At 43.0% G+C, this 19,380-nt stretch overlaps 1 protein-coding gene across 5 annotated transcripts in view; it reads right to left on the reverse strand.

Moving 5' to 3' along the window:
* Positions 1-19,380, reverse strand: part of ATF7IP (activating transcription factor 7 interacting protein) — a 331,366-nt gene that overhangs the window by 77,196 nt on the left and 234,790 nt on the right. For all 5 annotated transcript variants that reach the window (XM_029590341.1, XM_029590340.1, XM_029590343.1 and 2 more), the window contains 2 exons: positions 15,053-15,138; positions 9,878-9,988 (listed from right to left, as the gene is read on the reverse strand). In XM_029590341.1, the coding sequence (XP_029446201.1) occupies positions 9,878-9,988; positions 15,053-15,138 (197 nt within the window). The remainder of the gene's footprint in view (positions 1-9,877; positions 9,989-15,052; positions 15,139-19,380) is intronic.

A 19,380-nucleotide genomic window follows, 5' to 3' on the forward strand; every position in this document is an offset into this window, starting at 1 on the left:
AAGTGTAGGTTTTATTATTTATTTTGTTTTTTGTGGTTGGGCAGTGTGTTTATTGTGTATGTACTGCATTTTTTATGTTATAATTTCCTCTGATGTAGTCTCTCGTGTGGGGCGAAACTTAGGCCTATGTCAGGAAACAGCAGGATCAAGTCATATGAAAAGGAAACAGGGGATTAAGCTATGTGAAAAGGACAATAGCGATATTATGCTATTTAGATATGAGCTATATCAAATAAGGAACTTTTCTGATTTTGAATTGGATTTCCTGAGGCATTACTGCACTGGGAAACATCTACATGAAAACAGTAGGGTGCAAGATTGTGTGTCTGGAAGAAATTATTAAGGCTCCTAAGAGTTGTTGAAGTCTGTGCATTAAGAGCACAGAGTTTTTTTTCTTCAATAAAATTCTCTAATTCTCTGAGGAAAAGTATTCCTTAATTATTCCTTGTGTATCATAGTTTTGCACAAGCTGTTTTTTATAAAATGATTTCTGTGGGGTTTATTTTTGACAACTATGTTCCCTCTATAAGAACATTTTTTAAAGATATTTCCTACAAAAAACATGTTCTAATTTATATGCTCCCACTGTTTAAATTACTGGTGGACCTAGGAATTGCTTTCTTCCTGTATGCTGACGACATACAGATCTACATTCCATTCTCCAAATCACTGGAAAAAGCAGAGTTGCTTACCTGTAACAGGTGTTCTCCCAGGACAGAAGGATGTTAGTCCTCACATATGGGTGACATCATCAGATGGAGCCCTGTCACGGAATACTTTTGTCAAAGTTTCTAAAACTTTGACTGGCACACTGAGCATGCCCAGCATGCAACTAACCCTGCAGCCACCAGGGGTCCCCATTCAGTCTTGTTTGAGCAAAAGTACGAGCGAAAAATAAAATAAAACGTAAGCTAACCCAACTCTGCAGGGTGGCAGGCGGGTTTCGTGAGGACTAACATCCTGCTGTTCTGGGAGAACACCTGTTACAGGTAAGCAACTCTGCTTTCTCCCAGGACAAGCAGGATGGTAGTCCTCACATATGGGTGAATAGTAAGCTACAGGCTGAGTCGTACGTATGAGGCCAAGAGCACCGAACATGTGCAACAGGCACAACAACTGGAGTGCTGTTGGCAAGAATGAGGCAGCCTGAAATTCACTACGGGTCGAGGTAGGACAAGTTGGGTTCCTACACTGGAAACAAATGTCTTAGGACAGACTAGTCAAAGATGGAATCCTGTCGCCCAGCCTTGTCCAGGCAGTAGTGAGCTGCGAAGATGTGGAGAGAGCTCCATGTCGCAGCCCTGCAGATGTCAGCAATCGGTACTGAACGGTAGTGTGCTACTGATGTTGCCGATGCTCTGACTGAGTGAACCTTCACTTGTTCCTGTAGTGGAAGGCCTGCTTGCTGGTAACAGAATGTGATGCAGTCTGCCAACCAATTTGACAGTGTTTGCTTGCCAACCGCATTCCCAAGTTTGTTCTTATCAAAAGATACAAAGAGTTGGGTGGACTTCCTGTGGGCTGTAGTGCAGTCTAAGTAAAACGCAAGAGCATGTTTACAGTCCAAGGTGTAGGGTGCTCACTCACCTGGGTGAGCGTGAGGTCTTGGAAAGAAAGTGGGCAAGACTATAGACTGATTTAAATGGAAATCAGTTACCAACTTAGGAAGGAATTTAGGGTGAGTGCGGAGAACCACCAGGTCATGGAGGAACCTTGTGTAGGGTGAGTAGGTCACAAGGGCCTGTAACTCACTCACTATGCGAGCAGACCTGATGGCTACTAGGAAAAGAACTTTCCATGTAAGGTATCTGAGTTCACAGGAGTGCAAGGGCTCAAAAGAAGTGTGCATGAGCCGTGCAAGTACCACATTGAGGTCCCATGCCAAGACTGGTGGCTGTAGAGGAGGCTTAAGCTGTACTAAGCCTCTCATGAATTGACTCACCAGGGGGTTGAGCCATTATCGAGGCATCCCCTATTCCTTGATGGTAAGCAGAGAGGGCACTAATGTGCACTCGGATAGATGTCTGGAGACCAGATTCCGAGAGGTGCCAGAGATAATCTAACAGACTCGATGTGGGGCAAGAAAAGGGATCCCAGCCATTTTGTGTGCACCACAAGGTAAATCTCTTCCATTTACAGCGATAGGATTTCCGCGTGGAAGGCTTCCATGAATCTACTAGGACTTGAAATACGTCACTTGAAAGGTTGAGTGGTTGTATTATCAGCCTTTCAACATCCAGGCCGTCAGAGAGAAGATCTGGAGGTTCGGGTGGCGTAACTTGCCGTGATTCTGTGTTATAAGGTTGGGCGACATGCCCAGGCAAATGGGGTCCTGGACAGAAAGGTCGAGAAGTATGGAGAACCCATTTGATGCAGCCAATACGGGGCTATGAGAATCATTAAGCTCTGGTCCTGTTGTAGCTTCACGAGAGGCTTGCTTATTAGCGGAATCGGAGGATACGCATAAAGCAGGCCTTTGTTCCAGGAACGGGCGAAGGCATCCCTGGCTTGCGATTGCCGGTCCCTGTGCAGAGAGCAGAAGTGTTCCACTTTGTGGTTCTGAGTGGACGCAAAGAGGTCGATGGTCAGATGACTCCACTGGTGGAAGATTCTGCTCGCAACCGAGGGATCCAGAGACCATTCGTGGGGCTGAAAACATCAGCTGAGGCGGTCCGCCAGTGCATTCTGTGTGCTCGCTAGATAAGTGGCTCGCAGAAGAATGGAATGCAACAGGGCCCAGGCCCAAATCTGCGCCGCCTCCTGGCAAGGCAGATAAGAGCCCATGCCCCAATTTGTTCAGGTACCACATTGCAACTTGGTTGTCTGTTTGAATCAGGACAACTTTTTGGAGAGGCAATCCTGAAATGCATAAAGGGCGTAGCACATTGCTCGAAGCTCCAGAACTTGATTTGATGGGTCGCTTTGGCTGTTGTCCAAGTCCCTTGAGTTTGAAGACCTTGGACATGGGTTCCCCAACCTAGGTTGGAGGCATCCGTAGTTAAGGTCATCTGAGGAGCCGGTTGCTGGAAAGGAAGAACCACTTGTAAGTTAGCTTTGTGTGTCCACCAGGCAAGGGACAGACAAAGCTGGCTGGTTATGTGTACCAGGGACGACAGCAGCTTGTCGCCACTGGGATTTCAGAGTCCATTGGGTCACTCTCATGGCCAGGCATGCCATAGAGGTGACAAGGATTGTTGATGCCATGTGGCCGAGCAACCCGAGTAGCTGGCCAGCTGAGGCTCTTTTTCGACAGCGGATAAAGCTGGCAAGGTTGGACAGCATAATCGCACAGTCGTTGGGTAAGAATGCTCTGGTCAGTGTCATGTCTAGGTCTGCTCCTATAAAGGAGAGAAGATGAGATGGTGTCAATTGGAATTTGGGGTAATTTATTAGAAATCCCAATGAGTTTAGAAGCCTTATGGTGAGGCCGAGAGAGAGTCGAGGGCTCCTTGTTTTGACTGGCTTTTTATAAAACAGTCGTCTAGGTATGGAAAAACGCATACGTCTCTGCTGTGTAACTGCGCAGCCACGACTGCCAGGCAGCACGCCGAGGCTAGGCTGAATGGTAGTACTTTGTATTGATAGTGACTGCGGCCCATCACATATCGCAGATATTTGTGATGAGGCGGGAATATCGCAATATGGGCGTATGCGTCTTGCAGGTCCAGAGAGCAGAACCAATCCCCTTGTTGAAGTAGAGGAAGCATGGTGCCCAGGGATACCATCCTGAACCGTTCCTTGTGAAGAAATGTATTCAAGGCACGGAGGTCTAGAATAGGTCGGAGGCCGCCGGTCTTTTTTGGAATTAGGAAATATCTGGAGTAGAATCCTTTTCCCTTTTTCTCCTTTTCCCTGCTGATTCGGTGGAACCAATTCTGACTGACAGAAGGGTTGAGAGCTCTGACTCGAGTTTCCCTGTGTGGTTGTCACAGCTCCAGGATGGAATAGGTGGGAAAGCCAGGGGTATTTTTGAAAAATTTAGACGGTAACTGTGGGTTACGATGGATAGAACAGACTAGTCCGTGGTGATTGGATGCCAATTTGTTGCAAAGTAGCACATGCGGCCCCCCACTGGAATATGGCTGCTGCTCTCTGGAAAAAAGTCAAAATCCAGACGCAGGGCCAGCTTGTGGAGCTGGCTGTGGTCTAGATGTTCTAGTTTGGCGTGCATGTCCCCTCTGAGGTGCCCGAGCCGGTCGTGCACGGAACACAGGAGGGTAATATCTGCGTGGTCTGTAGAATTGTTTTTTGGGTTCTCTATGCGTGGCCTTGCGGGCTTCGGAGGGAACATCTGGGGAGACAGTTGACAACTGGCGCAGGGTCTCATGGTTTATGGTTTATTTGTTTTTCTATACCATCGTATTAGTGGGAACCTTCACAACAGTTTACAATCATTTAACAAGGAAAGTACAATAATAAAATAGTAGAAGGATGATAACAGTTATATATAGCAAAGACAGACAATAGTAATGGCAGTTAGAGTATTCTAATGTTAAAGACTAGAATATAAATATCACAGGGTGATAACAAATCGCAGGAGCGCAGCTAAATAGCATAATAATGAGGTAAACGAAAACAGATGTAAAGGTTGATAATTGCTTATCTAATACTGTCAGTTTCTGTATGATGATCCTTTAACTGGGCCACTGTGTCCTGGATCTTATCCCGAACAGGTTGTCTCCGGTACAGGGTAGATCTGCCAGTTTGTCCTGCACTTCCGGGTGTAGGTCTTAAGCCAGGACCAGCGTCTAGCACTGATACCCACTGCCGAGACTCTGGATGCAGTTTCAAAAGAATCGTAGGCAGCTCTGACTTCATGTTTACCTGCTTCCATTCCATTTTGTAGGATGGAGGACAAGGCTTCTTGTTGCTGCTGTGGTAATGTGTCCCAATCTCCTGCACTTGTTTCCAGAGATTTCTATTATATTGGGTCATGTATAGTTGCTATGCTGCAATTCATGATATCAACATGGACCCTTGGAAAATTCTTCGTCCCAATGCATCCAATGCCTTCTGTTCCTTACCAGGAGGAGCAGAGGAATATGGATGCGATCGTTTAGCTTTTTTCTAAGCTAATTCCACAACTACAGAGTGGTGGGGCAGCTGACTCTTGAAAACCTGGGGCTTGTTGAACCAGGTAGGTAGCATCTGTCTTTTTATTGACTGGGGATACCGTACCTGGATGCTCCCACAGGCAGTGCATGAGGTCCAAAAGAACTTCATGTACCGGTATTGCCATTATTTCTTTTGGAACAACTACAAATTGTAAGACCTTCAACACTTTATGACGAGCATCTTCCTCCGTGACCAGCGTAAAAGGTATAGTCTCAGACAACTGGCAAAGGAGAGGTCTTCTGGAGGAGATCTTCTCCTTTCCTCCGGCGGTGAAGGCTGTGAGAACAAGTCCTCGGATGTCTGTGATGAATCATCTGAGGATGCATCATCCCATGGATTATAGGGACTTTCTCCTGGTGGAGCTCCCGATGGAGGAAGCATGCCAAAACCAAGTGGGCAGGAAAGGCATCGAGGCCGATGAGGTGCGCTTGGGTACCGGTAGCCCCGGTATGGGCTCCAGCATCGACGGTTCCCATGGAGGATGTGGCCGGGAATCGATCCTTCCTCCTCCAAGGAACTCAGTACTGGAATTGGAACCTGCAGAGGCCTCGATGGATGACTCGATGGCAGGTGTCTGGTGGCAGAGGAGTCGATAAGGCACCGAGGAGTGGTGCCATCATTGAGGAAGCCGGTTCTGGAGCCGATATGGGGGCGGGTGCCGGCGGTGACTGGAAGCCTCGTAAGGCTTTCAGCACTGCCTCTTGGACCATTCGGTCCAATTCCTCCCAGTAGCCGGCATGGGTGGCAGAGCAATCGAGGTAGGAGGCAGGCTAGGCGTCGGAGCCTCCACGGGGGCCTGGCACCGGTATCGGTGGGGAACGCCTAGGGGTCCCGGGTCCAGAGGAGTATGGGGGCTCCTCTCCCCGGGCCCTCTTTGCAAGCGGCTCTATGGAAGTCGATGCCGCTGCGGTATTGATGCCGGCACCGGTTGGGGACACCCGTCAGTGCCGGTGTGTATGTTTCCCTCAGTGCTCGGTCCAGTTTTTCCCCCAGCACCGAAGACGACGACGCAGATGTCCTCGATGGAGTCAGTGACAGACAGTCACTCCGTCCATGATGGTCCTGGCGAATCGTCTCCAAGGTCAACGGACCCTCCACGGTCGGTGGCGCTTGAACTAGTGTCGACGGAGCAGTATGTTTTGAAGCAAACAACTACTCTATTTTGTCCAGGCAAGTGAGACGGCCTTTGGGGGTCATTTTTGCACAACTAGGGCATCGACGAACGACATGCAAGGTACCTAAGCACAAAACACAGACTTCACACGGATCCGTTATGGACATGGTCTTCAGACACTCGGGGCATTTCCTAAACTCGGTCGCCATGTTAAAATTTGGCGGGCGCGCAGTCGGTGACCATCGGGTACCAAAGCAGTAAGTCGCCGGGAACCAACTGCAAGTACCGGAAAAAACACTTACCGAGCATCGGAGGGAACGGAGCACGATGGGGGGACTCCGGTGAGGGATTTTTTAAGAAGATAAACTTTAGATAGTTCCGATAGGAAAGTTGTGACAAATTTCTCACAGAGCTCCTAAACTGCAAGGCAACTGCTGTGCGGAAAAATAGAGACTGAAGGGGGACCCCTGGTGGCTGCAGGGTTAGTAGCATGCAGGGCATGCTCAGTGTGAAGGTCAAAGTTCTAGAAACTTAGACAAAAGTGTTCCGTGACAGGACTCCATCTGATGATGTCACCCATATGTGAGGACTACCATCCTGCTTGTCCTGGGAGAAAAGAGGATCCACACTTTCAACTTATATGAAAGCAATTCAACAGGTGCTATCTAAACTCAAACATTAAACCCTAAAAAGACTGGTCACTTGGTTAAGTAGAAACTCTTTGCTAGTTAAACCAATGGCTCTAGTCTTTGGTAAATTTCAAATTACTCCCTCAAATCAAGTACAGCATTTAGGAATATAGCTAGACAAGAACCTTACTATGAAAAAACACAACAATAAATTAATACAGGCTACGCCACGTTGCGTATATTACATCGGTTAAAACCTCTATTAACCTGTAAGGACTTCCGTACTGTTATGGAGGGTCGTGAACCCTTGGACAACAGAAGGTTGGTATGACCTTTAGGAGATGGCTCCTAAGGTTCCCCTGTCGGGTGGCGAGGCGGAAGAGAAGTTGGGGCTGGCTGGATCTTCGCTGTTGGAGACTTAGATGGGCCCCCTGAGAGGGCGAAGCGGCGTGAAGGCGGAGCAAGGACCAACTGGATCTTCGCCACTGGAAGTCCGCGCCCCCCCCCCCCCCCGGGAGGAGCCCGTAGGGACCCGGACCGCTGGGACTTAGGTGGGCCCTTGAAGATGGATGGTCTGGAGGAGTCCGAGGTCAAGTACTGGGGGATCACTGCTTGCCAATCCGAAGTCACACACCGAAGATACGCCCGAGAAGAAGCAGGAACCAGGAACCCGAGGCACCAGAAGACTCACCGGAGTGAGCAGACTCGGTGCCAAGTCGAGGAATGACTGTGGGCAGTCTCCTTAAGTAGGATTCAGTGCCTAGCCCATTAGGGGCAGGTGATAGCAATTTAGGGGATGAGGCCCCTTTAAATCTCACCGGGAGGTGCGGCCTTGCGCCTAAGTGGAAAGCCAGCAGGCTGCACCCGGAAGGGCCTTGTAGAGCGGCCAGACGCCGCGGGAGGAGGCCCAGGGAGCGTTTCCCCCGCCGGGAGCCCCACGGAACATCACGCCCAGGGTTTAGAAGGAAAGGGCATGCTGGAGGCCGACCCCAGTGCGTTCCCCGGCCGCGGTGCGACAGTGGCCCCGACGTCGGGAGGCGAGATAGGGGCTCCAGTTGCGGGCGGCCGCAACCGGGAATCACAACACGTACTATATTGCAAACTCAAATCTTCTGAAACCTATATACTATAACTCCTTATTACTCAGTCTTCTCACAAATATCCTAAAACCATTACAATTACTGCAAAATGCATCAGCAAGACTTCTATTAGTAACAAGGAAATTTGATCACATTACACCCTCACTGATTTCTCTGCACTGGCTGCCAGTACAATCCTGAATCTATTTTAAAGTAGTAATGTTAATATTCAAAAATCATTCAAGAAACACCGGTATGATCGGCCTTCACTTCAACCATATACACCCCAGTGAACACTAATATCTCAAAATAAAGGACTACTGACTGTTCCCACAATAAGGAGCATACATCTATCACAAGTAAGAGATCATGTGTTTTCAATTGTGGGTCCAAACCTTTGGAATTCTCTACCCGAGATGTTACGTTTGATAAGACAGAAAAAGATTTAAATGTGAGCTAAAAACATGGCTATTCAAAAATGCTTATAACCTAACAAAAAAATCAGAATGCAGAGAACTACAATAGGATAGACAAGAGAAATCAATTGAAGCTTGAGGAATAAATTTAATGAGGGAATGTAAGAACCTCAACACTACATACTGTCTAAAATGTGAAACTTGTAATATCATTTAATGTTCTGTTCTCCTCTCCCTATGCCCTAGATATTTAGTTAATATGTATTGGAACATCCATTTGATACCTTTTGAAGAAAACTACCTCTGAAACCCATTATGTGTATATCCTAGCTATGGATGGAATTTTATAAACCGCTATGATCTTCACATGGAACGATGATATATAAAATGTCTAAATAAATAAAATAAAAAATACTACAGAGTTGGCAGGAGGTTATTCTGCTCTAGGAGTTACCTTTTCTTTTGGTCTAAGTTTCTAGTGTGTTGACAAGTCACCACCCTCCTGTTTGAGGGTGTTTTGTTATTGGGCTCATCTTTGTGGCCTGGGTACAGGTCAATACCGAGGGATTGCAGGTGGTGCACTGGGTTGTGTACAGTGTCAGTAAAACTTTCTCTGTCTCCATCTGCTGGCAGGGAGGCAAACCCCAGGAATCTGAACTAATCTGTGGTACTACAGGAATGAAAATTAGCAGGTAAGAACCAATTTTCCTTTCTCCCCAATAAGGGGAATGGTAAATCTCCACACAATCAACTGATTGTGAATTTTACAGACAAGAGGTGAAAATATTCAACTTGTTGCTGGTCTACAGGAATATATATACCCAAATTTTTAATGGGATCATCAGGCCACCCTAGTGGAAAGAGACCACCCCAGTCTCTCTCAATATCTTTATGTTTAGGTAAAGCCAGAACCTCTTTTTGAAGAGAAGGTATCCTTTTGAAATTCTGATAGACTTTAGTATAACTGAAAGCAGAGCTAACACTGTGGTGGTGGTATTTAGGGTGTTACACTAACTGTAGCAGCTAAAGAGCAAGTAACTTTCCATGAAAAGGGTAAAGGTAAAAAAAGTTAAGACAATTATTTGATCATGCCACTTCTCAAGTCCATGCGTGATTCTATGTGACGTACTGAACTGGGTGAAGCTTGAATAGGAGACAATACCTATTATGTCAGGTTTCACATCTTCCTTTTTAAGAATTTACACCACCAAGTAAAAATTTAAAAAGCTGGTCTAATAGCCTGTTTCTAATGGGAAATGCAATGTCTATGCAATTTTGGATTGTCCAAATCTTGAGCAGCTGAAGCTAGGAGCACCATGCAAGTGATACTTTGACTATCAAAGAATCAACACCACTCAAGAGCACTTAGTAATGGTATACAGTCACAGGTAGGAAGCTGTTAATCCTACCAATGAGGCAATAAAAGCAAAAGCAGATCCATGAGCAAAGCACCAACAGACCATAAAACTTCCACTCGTCCCACTCTTTAATCACCTAGAGTCTCCACTAACCCCCAATGCTTACTTCTCTGTCTGATCAGCTTCCAATCTGGTGCAGCTCTTGTGGGAGTTTGTACAGCTGATGGCTGCGAAGTACTTGGAAGGCGCTGAATCGGCTGATTAGGAGGTGGCAACCCTGAAAGGACATTAAATAATTATATATACAAGATGTATATAAAGCTTTTACTTCAGAACAAGGGCAAAATTAAATCAGATTCTCCAGATAATCTGGGTGGCAAAAATGGAACACTTCTGAAGTTGCCATAGTAAAAATGTACATATTCACACTAAGATCATGAAAGGGAATATTGCTCATTCTTTGGAAGGACAAGGATTGAATTAAGATTACCTTGAAGTTGCATTTGTTAAGACCAATGTCTCAGTCTATCTGAAAACGTTTTAGGGAAGCACTTCTTTTGTAAAATCTAGTAATAGAAGTAATGTCACTTAAACTAAAGCACCAACAGTAAAAAACAAGGAACTTGATCAATATCTTTGATCTATTGCCACTTGTACCATGGTGGAAACACTTACCACTTTTTAGCTAAAAAAGCCACTTTGCAAAAAAAAAAAAAAAAAAAAAAAAAGACTGTCAATACCTACTTGTGTCCACTGAGAGCTATCCATCTGTTCTTTGATCTAAGTTTATTTAATTATTGCATGAATACAAAGAATATGCACTTTTCTGAGCAGATATCAACCAACAGAATCTTCACATTTGTTTTACTATACAGAATGTCCCTCCTACTCATGGCATATTTCAAATTTTCCTTCAGTAGTCTAATCCTTTTATAGTAGGAGTAAAGAAAGTTTTAGATTATTTTTCCTCCTAAAACTATAGTCTTAAAAATATAAAAATGCTATTTATGTTAACCATGAAAAGCAAATAATCTCACTCTTCATCTCATCATACTCTAGTTCACCAAATGTGTGCTTTTGATATGGCTCCCAATAGTTTTTATTTCTTTATTTTATAATTTGTTTCTGAAACTGCCTACCTAACCAATCAGAGGCTCCAAGCATGTACAATAAATGAAACAGTTAATATAATCAGCAACATACAGATAACTATACTAGTTAAAAATCAAACATTGACACACGAAAATACAACAAACATATTTCAAGGCATTTTTATGATTTTATATTTTTATTGCCTAGCTGCATTTCATTGTTTTCAATGGCTTCAATGTTTCATCCTTTAGGCTTACTTTGAGATCCCCTCCTATTTCTATATATTTTAATGATTTATTTTTCATTTTTTTGTTGCCTTATTTCAATTTAATTGTACATGTTTCATTGTTAGCCACCTAGGACCTTGCGCGTTGGCTGCATATAAACAAACTATAAAGAAAGCAAGGGATAACCTCCCACTTGCAGTATGCTATATGCTGAAGAAATTGCTGCTTTAATTGTTAGAACACAACTCATACATAAATTAAAAGTAGGCATTCAAATGCAACCCAGATCATCCATTTTTATAAAATCAACATGTATTTAATCACTGAAGAGAATAATAGTGAGAAAAAATACCCTCATCCATTTGGCAATATTTTGATTTCAAATAATATATTAGCATTTAGTGTCAATATTTGATGACTGTTTAAATATCAGTTGAGAGAAATATTTTGGGTATTCAGTCAGAGGTTATATAAACATAATAGACAGAAATTCTCAGTTCTACCCTAACATTAAAATGAGTGCACGTGTAACCACATATATTCTTATGTGGGCACGAGCGCCCAGGCACTTGAATTTTAAAATGCCCATGCAAGTTCGCACGTATAATATAAAATATACCTACTGCATGTATGTGTGCTCCTAATTTTAAGCAGTTACACCAGGAAATATTAATAGCATATCTTTCCATTGGACTTGATGGCTTTTTCATGCACAAGTGAGCAAATTTTAAAACATACACATGTGAATGATATAACCAATCTGACCACTTAGTCCACCAGTTTTCCCAGTCTCTCTCTAGATCATCAAGACCTCTCTGGTTCTTCAGCCTGCACTCTCCCCAGTTTACCCGGACTGCCTACCCAGTCAGTTTTTGGCTATAACAAGCTATTTTTAGACTTACACATGATAAAGACCAGAAGAAAATTAGCACTGGTAACAGCACAATACATATTGTGTTTGCCGGTTTAAAATTGGGACTTACAAGCGTAAATGTTGGCCCCACCCCAGAATGCTCCAGATCTGCCCCCAACTCCATCCGCTTTTTTGTTGTTTGCGCATAATTTGCTGATTTTAAAATATGAGTTGCTTGCACTTGGTCCATATACTCACATATGGACCTTTTAATATGAGCAACTTTTAAAATTCACCCCTTAATGTATAGATAACACTTTCATTTTCAGTTATTTTATTTTCCTAGAACTTTCAATGTTATAACAAAAAAAATAAAATAAAATCAGTGGAAAAATGACTTTTCCACTGATTTTTCTCCTGTTTGTTATAACAGTCATATTTCCATTGATTTGTTTTTGTTTTAACATTGAAATTCCCAGCAAAAATAAAATAAAAACTGAAAATAAAAGGTCTCTATATAGAGAGTACATAAAAAAAATATTAAAAATTATGAAGTAAGTTCTTCAAGATAGAAAAGTTTGCTCTTTCAAAAATCAATTTGAAAATCAGGGATTTCACCAAGATTCCAGTTTCTATGGTCATTATTCTTTTATTTATAGGGACCTTCATTTTCATTTTTTCTTTATTTTTCATGTGAATCTATCAAGGTTTATTATAAGAACACAGGAAAAAATCAGTTGGGAAAAAAAAAAAAGACTATTTTTTTCAGGTAAATAAGTTATTTTGGCGGACAGAAGTGAAAATAAAACATTAACAGATTCTCCCAACCACCCATTCAGCAGCATCCCCATTTCTACCCCTATCCCCTGCCTAGCATGCCCCTCTCTCTTCTCCCACTCCACTGGATATCCCTCCCTCCCTATTCCTCCCCTCCACACACACATATTGCAACAAAATTCATCCTCACCAATGGTGGCTCAAGGCTTCTCCTCTCTCCTTCAGCAGCACACTTACTAAAGCTTTTGCGCTCTGCAACACTACACTTCTGCTTTAATATAAGACCAGGGAACCTGCTAGGAATTACTTCTAGTGGACAGGGCTTGCTTGAAATGCATTCACAGCACCAGACACATTGGCTGCTTGGGAGGCGATGCGATGGGACTTAAAACACGACATGGGTGGCACTAGAGGGCGAGCACTTTCACTGTTTGAGGGTGGGATTTGAAACCCAGCATGCACTTTGCCCACAATTGCTTCTAGCATTGGCTGGAGGCCTTGAAACACTACTGCATATGCAGCTCTGGAACAGCTTTTTAATTAACCTAAAAATAGGGTGAATATCAATTTAAATCAGCTGTCACCTTTGGAAAAATCCATGAATTTATGGGTGAAAATCAGTTTGTTTGTTTGTTTTTATATACCGACGTTCATAGTGAATTGAAAGCAACGGTCCCTATTTAGTAGAAAGCTTTTTTTCTGTTTTACCACCTCTCTCTCACCCTACATTATATAATTTTAAGTAGAATGGGCAAGTACAGAATGATGCTGACAAGCTCAAAAGATAACAGATAAAGACCACAAGGCCCATCTACTTTGCCCATTTTCCCTTCCTGTTGTAATATCGGACACTACTTAGTCTCCAGCTTTACTTATACTTCCCCACAACAAAGAGTCCTCTCTTATCCCATGCTTTCTGTTTCTGCCTTCATTCTGTTCCTCCTGAATCTACCCCTTATGTATGAAATGAGAAATGAATATGTGAAGGGAAGGGTGCTTGACATGCCCTGCTGCTCATAAAGCAGCGAGAAAAGTGAAGCATGCAAGGAGTCAGATTTTCTCTCACATGCTTGTGTGCCTTGTTAAATTTCTGAATTGCATGTTTAACATCTTTTTGTGCTAAGATAATAGGAGCAAGTAGTATACCAAACTAAAAATCCAAATTGCCAGCAAGATGTAACAAAGCAGGTACAGTCTTTATTCCAAAAGATGGCTGAAAAGTTTAAGCTTAAAAATTATTATTTCCAATAAATTAAGGCTGCAAGATGGAAACGAAACTTTGGAATGTTTAGTGAGAAGGACATCCTATGCCAACACAATAGATTTTATTTTATTCACTCAGTTCTGAGCAGTGAATTAATGGATAAGAGAAACACCAGTGTATCAGCAGAAAGTGTAACTTTTTAGTGCAGAATGCCAAGAAGCATGCTGGAATGAACTATGCACCCGAATAGGAACTTTATAAAAGACACTTATATATCAAATAGTTAATTCCAACTCGCATTGAAGTGTCCTGTATTGTATCTTCCAAAAATATATTTCAAATGTGTAAGGGAAATACTTCTTCCTCTATTAATAAAACTATGTTCATAGCGATAATTTTTTTTGAAAAGAAATTTTTTAAGGAAGAAAGTGGAATGTTTCATAGAACTTCAATGCATTACTAACTTGCAATGCTATATATCAGTTTTAATCATGAACTTTCCACCTCCAACCCTTTTTCTTGAATTTTGTGTGAATTTCAAAGTGCGCTAAAAACTTTTTATATAAATTATTGATAGCAGTGGTAAGTTAGAGTGCCGCTTGCTGATGATAACACCGACTTCTATTGGGAATTTAAAGTCCACCCGACAAGGCCTTGTTTCTGACCCTGATAGGTCTTTCTTCAGGGGATGTCAATAAGTGTTATTAAATGGTCAGAATTACTTATCTTAAAGTTTGTTGTTCGAAGACTCCAAGCTTTTCATGCCTTTCCAAGGCTATATGATGTTTGCCCAAGCGGTAACGGATTACCGTGGGAACTCCTTCCTCCACTGCAAATGTTCTTTTAGAAGCTGCCACGAGCTGAGCATAAAACCCATGCTTGTTTTTCAAATGTATAAGTTACTGATGTTTGAACTGTGTGCCCTAGCTCCAGTGGTCTGTAAAAATGCATCTGAGTTCCACCCCATATCAAATAGCTGTCTTATTTCTAGATTGCAATCCATGTCTGGTTCTAAATTTCTAAGCTATTGGTACTTGAATTGTTCCTCTAGCCTCAGTGGATCTCTAGTTGTGCACAGACCCCAGATAATATAGACAATTACATTTTCACAAAGACAAAATCAATCTTTTTGGTATAATGTTTGATTCAAACTGTGCATTTGTAGCAGGACATCACTTAATAATCTACCTGTGCTTGTAGGGGCTTGGAAAGATGTTGTGGCTTCTCCAACATTTCGCTTGGATTCCAGCATCTGTCTCACTGTGCTGGCATTTCTAAGAAAGAAAATTGAGGTTAGAAGCATTCCACAGAGGATTTGAGGTGCAGAATTAGATTTACATTTTTATATTATGTTTTTTGGCACTTCAAAGTGTACAGCAAAGTGGATTACATTCAAGTACTGTAGGTATTTCCTTATCCTCCTTTGGGCTTATAATCTAATTTTGTACCTGAGGCAATGGAGGGTAAAGTGACTTGCCCAAGCTCACAAGGAGCAACAGTGGGATTTGAACCCTGGTTTCCCTGCGTCATAGCCTGCTGCTCTAACAACTAGGTTACTCCTCCCCCCCCCATTAGAAGGAAATGTGTCAGTGATCGATACACAAAGACACAAAACAATTTAAAATTGTCTATTATTATTACTTCTTTTTGTTATGAACTATTTTTTAAACCTGATAGCATTTATAAGATCCTGATAAATTATTCCTGCTTTTCTCTAGACAGCAGGAAACCCCAGACCCTTATGTGACATAAAAAAAAAAAGCACAGGAGAGCAAGCCTGGTGGCTCAGTTAGAAAATGCAAAGCACTGCCATGTGGAAGATCTCTGGTTCTTCCAGTCTCTGGGTCAGTCGGGGCTGGGGATAGCAGAATTGGTTACCTGTACAAGTGTTCTCTGAGGACAGCAGGATGTTAATCCTCACACATGGGTGAACTCATCTGATGGAGCCCCATCCGGAACTTTGACCTCAAAGAATTTTAAAGCTTTCAAACATGCCCTACTGAGCATGTGCAGCTGTAGCTTTCAACCTGCCCCCTAGACAGAGTCCCTCAGCCAATATATATATATATATATATATATATATATATATATATATATATATATAAATAAATGGAGAAACCAACTCCCAGGGGTGATGGGTGGGTTTCGTGATGATTAACATTCTGCTGTCCTCAGAGAACACTTATTAAAAGTAAGCAACTCTGCTTTCTCAGAGGACAAGCAGGATGGTAGTCCTCGCAATTGGGTGAATCCCCAGCTAAAGGCTATCTGAGCAGGACAAAGTGGGGAACCATGTAGTGCTGAAAGCATCACCTTTCTCCCATTTGCCTGTGAGGCAGCCGACCCAGGAACAGGTAGGTCTAGGTAGGAAAGGAGTTGGATTCTACAAAAGAAAACCATAGAACAGATTCATACACAAATACTCCGATGTGTAGCAGGGGCACCTAAGGCAGGGGTATGATGTCAAGCTCAGCAAGAAGCACACTTTGCCTCACGACACTATTACAGCCAGGGTTTGGATCAGCAAACCTGACAGCAAGGTAGGTCTAGTTCCTTCTAGATACAGGAAAATGCCTACGGAATCAACCAAGATGAGAACTCTTGGCCGAAAACCACAGTTTCCTTCGGTGTCAAAAGACACCCGAAGAACCTCCACTGGGGTCAGAAAGCCCTCCAGAAAGAAACTGCGGGCCACTAACATCTAAAGGATGCCTTTGCAGAAGCAAATAGGCACAATGGGCAGAAAAACCCAGTTCATTGAGAGCCCATGGTGCCTACGACCGGAACAGTGAATAGACAATGTGCACGGCATTCGACAGTGCCCATGGTCAATGGCCCTTATGGCGTCAATGGTATCAAGGGCACATCAGGACCTCGATGACGTTAATGGTGACCCATGGTGCCCAATGGTGGCCTCTGTCCCCGATACAGTCCTTACATTGACGTGTTAGATCATCAATGCATTGGTCACAGATGTGCACAGGCAACAGATACTGGGCATGGCACTGAAGGTGCAGCAGCAATGCTGCTTGCCCAGGCTCCTGCTAATCCTCTCTCAAGGAGACTGCACTGCCACCATTGGCAAGCAGGAGAGACTACGGCGTCCAGGGCTCTTGCCCATGGAGACTAGTTCCTTAGAATGTGCGGAGCATGAGCTCTACTCCCTACAGGAACTGTGTGGCCTCTGATATATTCAGTTTGCGCCTTCATCGATGCCAATCGATCAGTGAGACGACAAGGAACTCCTGCCTAGGTAGAACTCAGGCAAGTCCCCAAGCTCAGTGGCCATCAAGGAACAGTGGTGGACTGCATTCAGTCAGTTCTATCAGCACCAGACGAAGGCACCAAAAACAGACAGTGCAAGGAGAGGAAACAAACTAAACTGCAGTTGCAACATTTATTTATTAAGAATTAGAAGTAGACTATGCCAAGCTGTACAGCAACTAAAGCCCGCCATGCAGCTGGCAGAAAGTTTAAAGGTAGAGAAAAAGTAAAATAAGAAACAAAAATTACAGTAAGGAAAAGAAAGGAAAAACAGCTGCAATTCCAGAAAAAAAAATCACAACTAAACTGTGAGAAGAGAGCAAAGCTGAACATCAATGACCACACAGCTCCGTGAAAAAAAAAAAAGAGACTGAAGGACTGTCTAGGGGGCAGGGAGATAAATACAACTGCACAAAGTCAGCATGGCTTTACCCAAGGCAAGTCTTGCCTCACAAATCTGCTTCACTTTTTTGAAGGAGTTAATAAACAAGTGGATAAAGGTGAACCGGTAGATATAGTGTACTTGGATTTTCAGAAGGCGCTTGACAAAGTTCCTCATGAGAGGCTTCTAGGAAAAGTAAAAACATGGGATAGGTGGCGATGTCCTTTCGTGAATTACAAACTGGCTAAAAGACAGGAAAACAGAGAGTAGGATTAACTGGACAATTTTCTCAGTGGAAGGGAGTGGTCAGTGGAGTGCCTCAGTGATCTGTATTGGGACCCTTACTTTTCAATATATTTATAAATGATCTGGAAAGAAATATGACGAGTGAGGTAATCAAATTTGCAGATGATACAAAATTGTTCAGAGTAGTTAAATCACAGGCAGATTGTGATAAATTGCAGGAAGACCTTGTGAGACTGGAAAATTGGGCATCAAAATGGCAAATAAATTTAATGTGGATAAGTGAAAGGTGATGCATATAGGGAAAATAACCCATGATTAGTTACACAATGTTAGGTTCCATATTAAGTGCTACTACCCAAGAAAGAGATCTATCCACATTAAATTTATTTGCCATTTTGATGCCCAATTTTCCAGTCTCACAAGGTCTTCCTGCAATTTATCACAATCTGCTTGTGATTTAACTACTCTGAACAATTTTGTATCATCTGCAAATTTGATTACCTCACTCGTCATATTTCTTTCCAGCTCATTTATAAATATATTGAACAGTAAGGGTCCCAATACAGATCCCTGAGGCACTCCACTGCCCACTCCCTTCCACTGAGAAAATTGTCCAATTAATCCTACTCTCTGTTTTCCTGTCTTTTAGCCAGTTTGTAATTCACGAAAGGACATCGCCACCTATCCCATGTTTTTCTTTTCCTAGAAGCCTCTCATGAGGAACTTTGTCAAGCGCCTTCTGAAAATCCAAGTAATCGTCGGTTCAGTGTGCTGCGGCAGTCAAAAAAGCAAACAGAATGTTGGGAACTATTAGAAAGGGAATGGTGAATAAAACGGAAAATGTCATAATGCCTCTGTATCACTCCATGGTGAGACCGCACCTTGAATACTGTGTACAATTCTGGTCACCGCATCTCGAAAAAGCTATAATTGCGATGGAGAAGGTACAAGAAGGGCAACCAAAATGATAAGGGGAATGGAACAACTCCCCTATGAGGAAAGACTAAAGGGGTTAGGACTTTTCAGCTTGGAGAAGAGACGACTGAGGGGGGATATGATAGAGGTGTTTAAAATCATGAGAGGTCTAGAACGGGTAGATGTGAATCGGTTATTTACTCTTCCGGATAGTAGAAAGACTAGGAGGCATTCCATGAAGTTAGCATGGGGCACATTTAAAACTAATCGGAGAAAGTTCTTTTTTACTCAACGCACAATTAAACCCTGGAATTTGTTGCCAGAGGATGTGGTTAGTGCAGTTAGTATAGCTGTGTTTAAAAAAGAATTGGATAAGTTCTTGGAGAAGTCCATTACCTGCTATTAATTAAGTTGACTTAGAGATCAGCCACTGCTATTACTAGTTTTTGGGTACTTGCCAGGTTCTTATGGCCTGGATTGGCCACTGTTGGAAACAGGATGCTGGGCTTGATGGACCCTTGGTCTGACCCACTATGGCATGTTCTTATGTTCTTATGGCATACATGAAAGCTCTAGAATTCTTTCAGGCCGATTCTGTAAAGTGTGCTCGGCCTTGTGCACTTTTTAACACAGGTTTGGCTGCATGTTTTCGAAGGGCGTCTATTACCCCTTATACTGTAAGGGCTTTAGAGCCTCAAAAACATGCAGC

The sequence above is a fragment of the Rhinatrema bivittatum genome, chromosome 2 (genome assembly GCF_901001135.1).
Source record: "Rhinatrema bivittatum chromosome 2, aRhiBiv1.1, whole genome shotgun sequence".
Taxonomy (NCBI): domain Eukaryota; kingdom Metazoa; phylum Chordata; class Amphibia; order Gymnophiona; family Rhinatrematidae; genus Rhinatrema; species Rhinatrema bivittatum.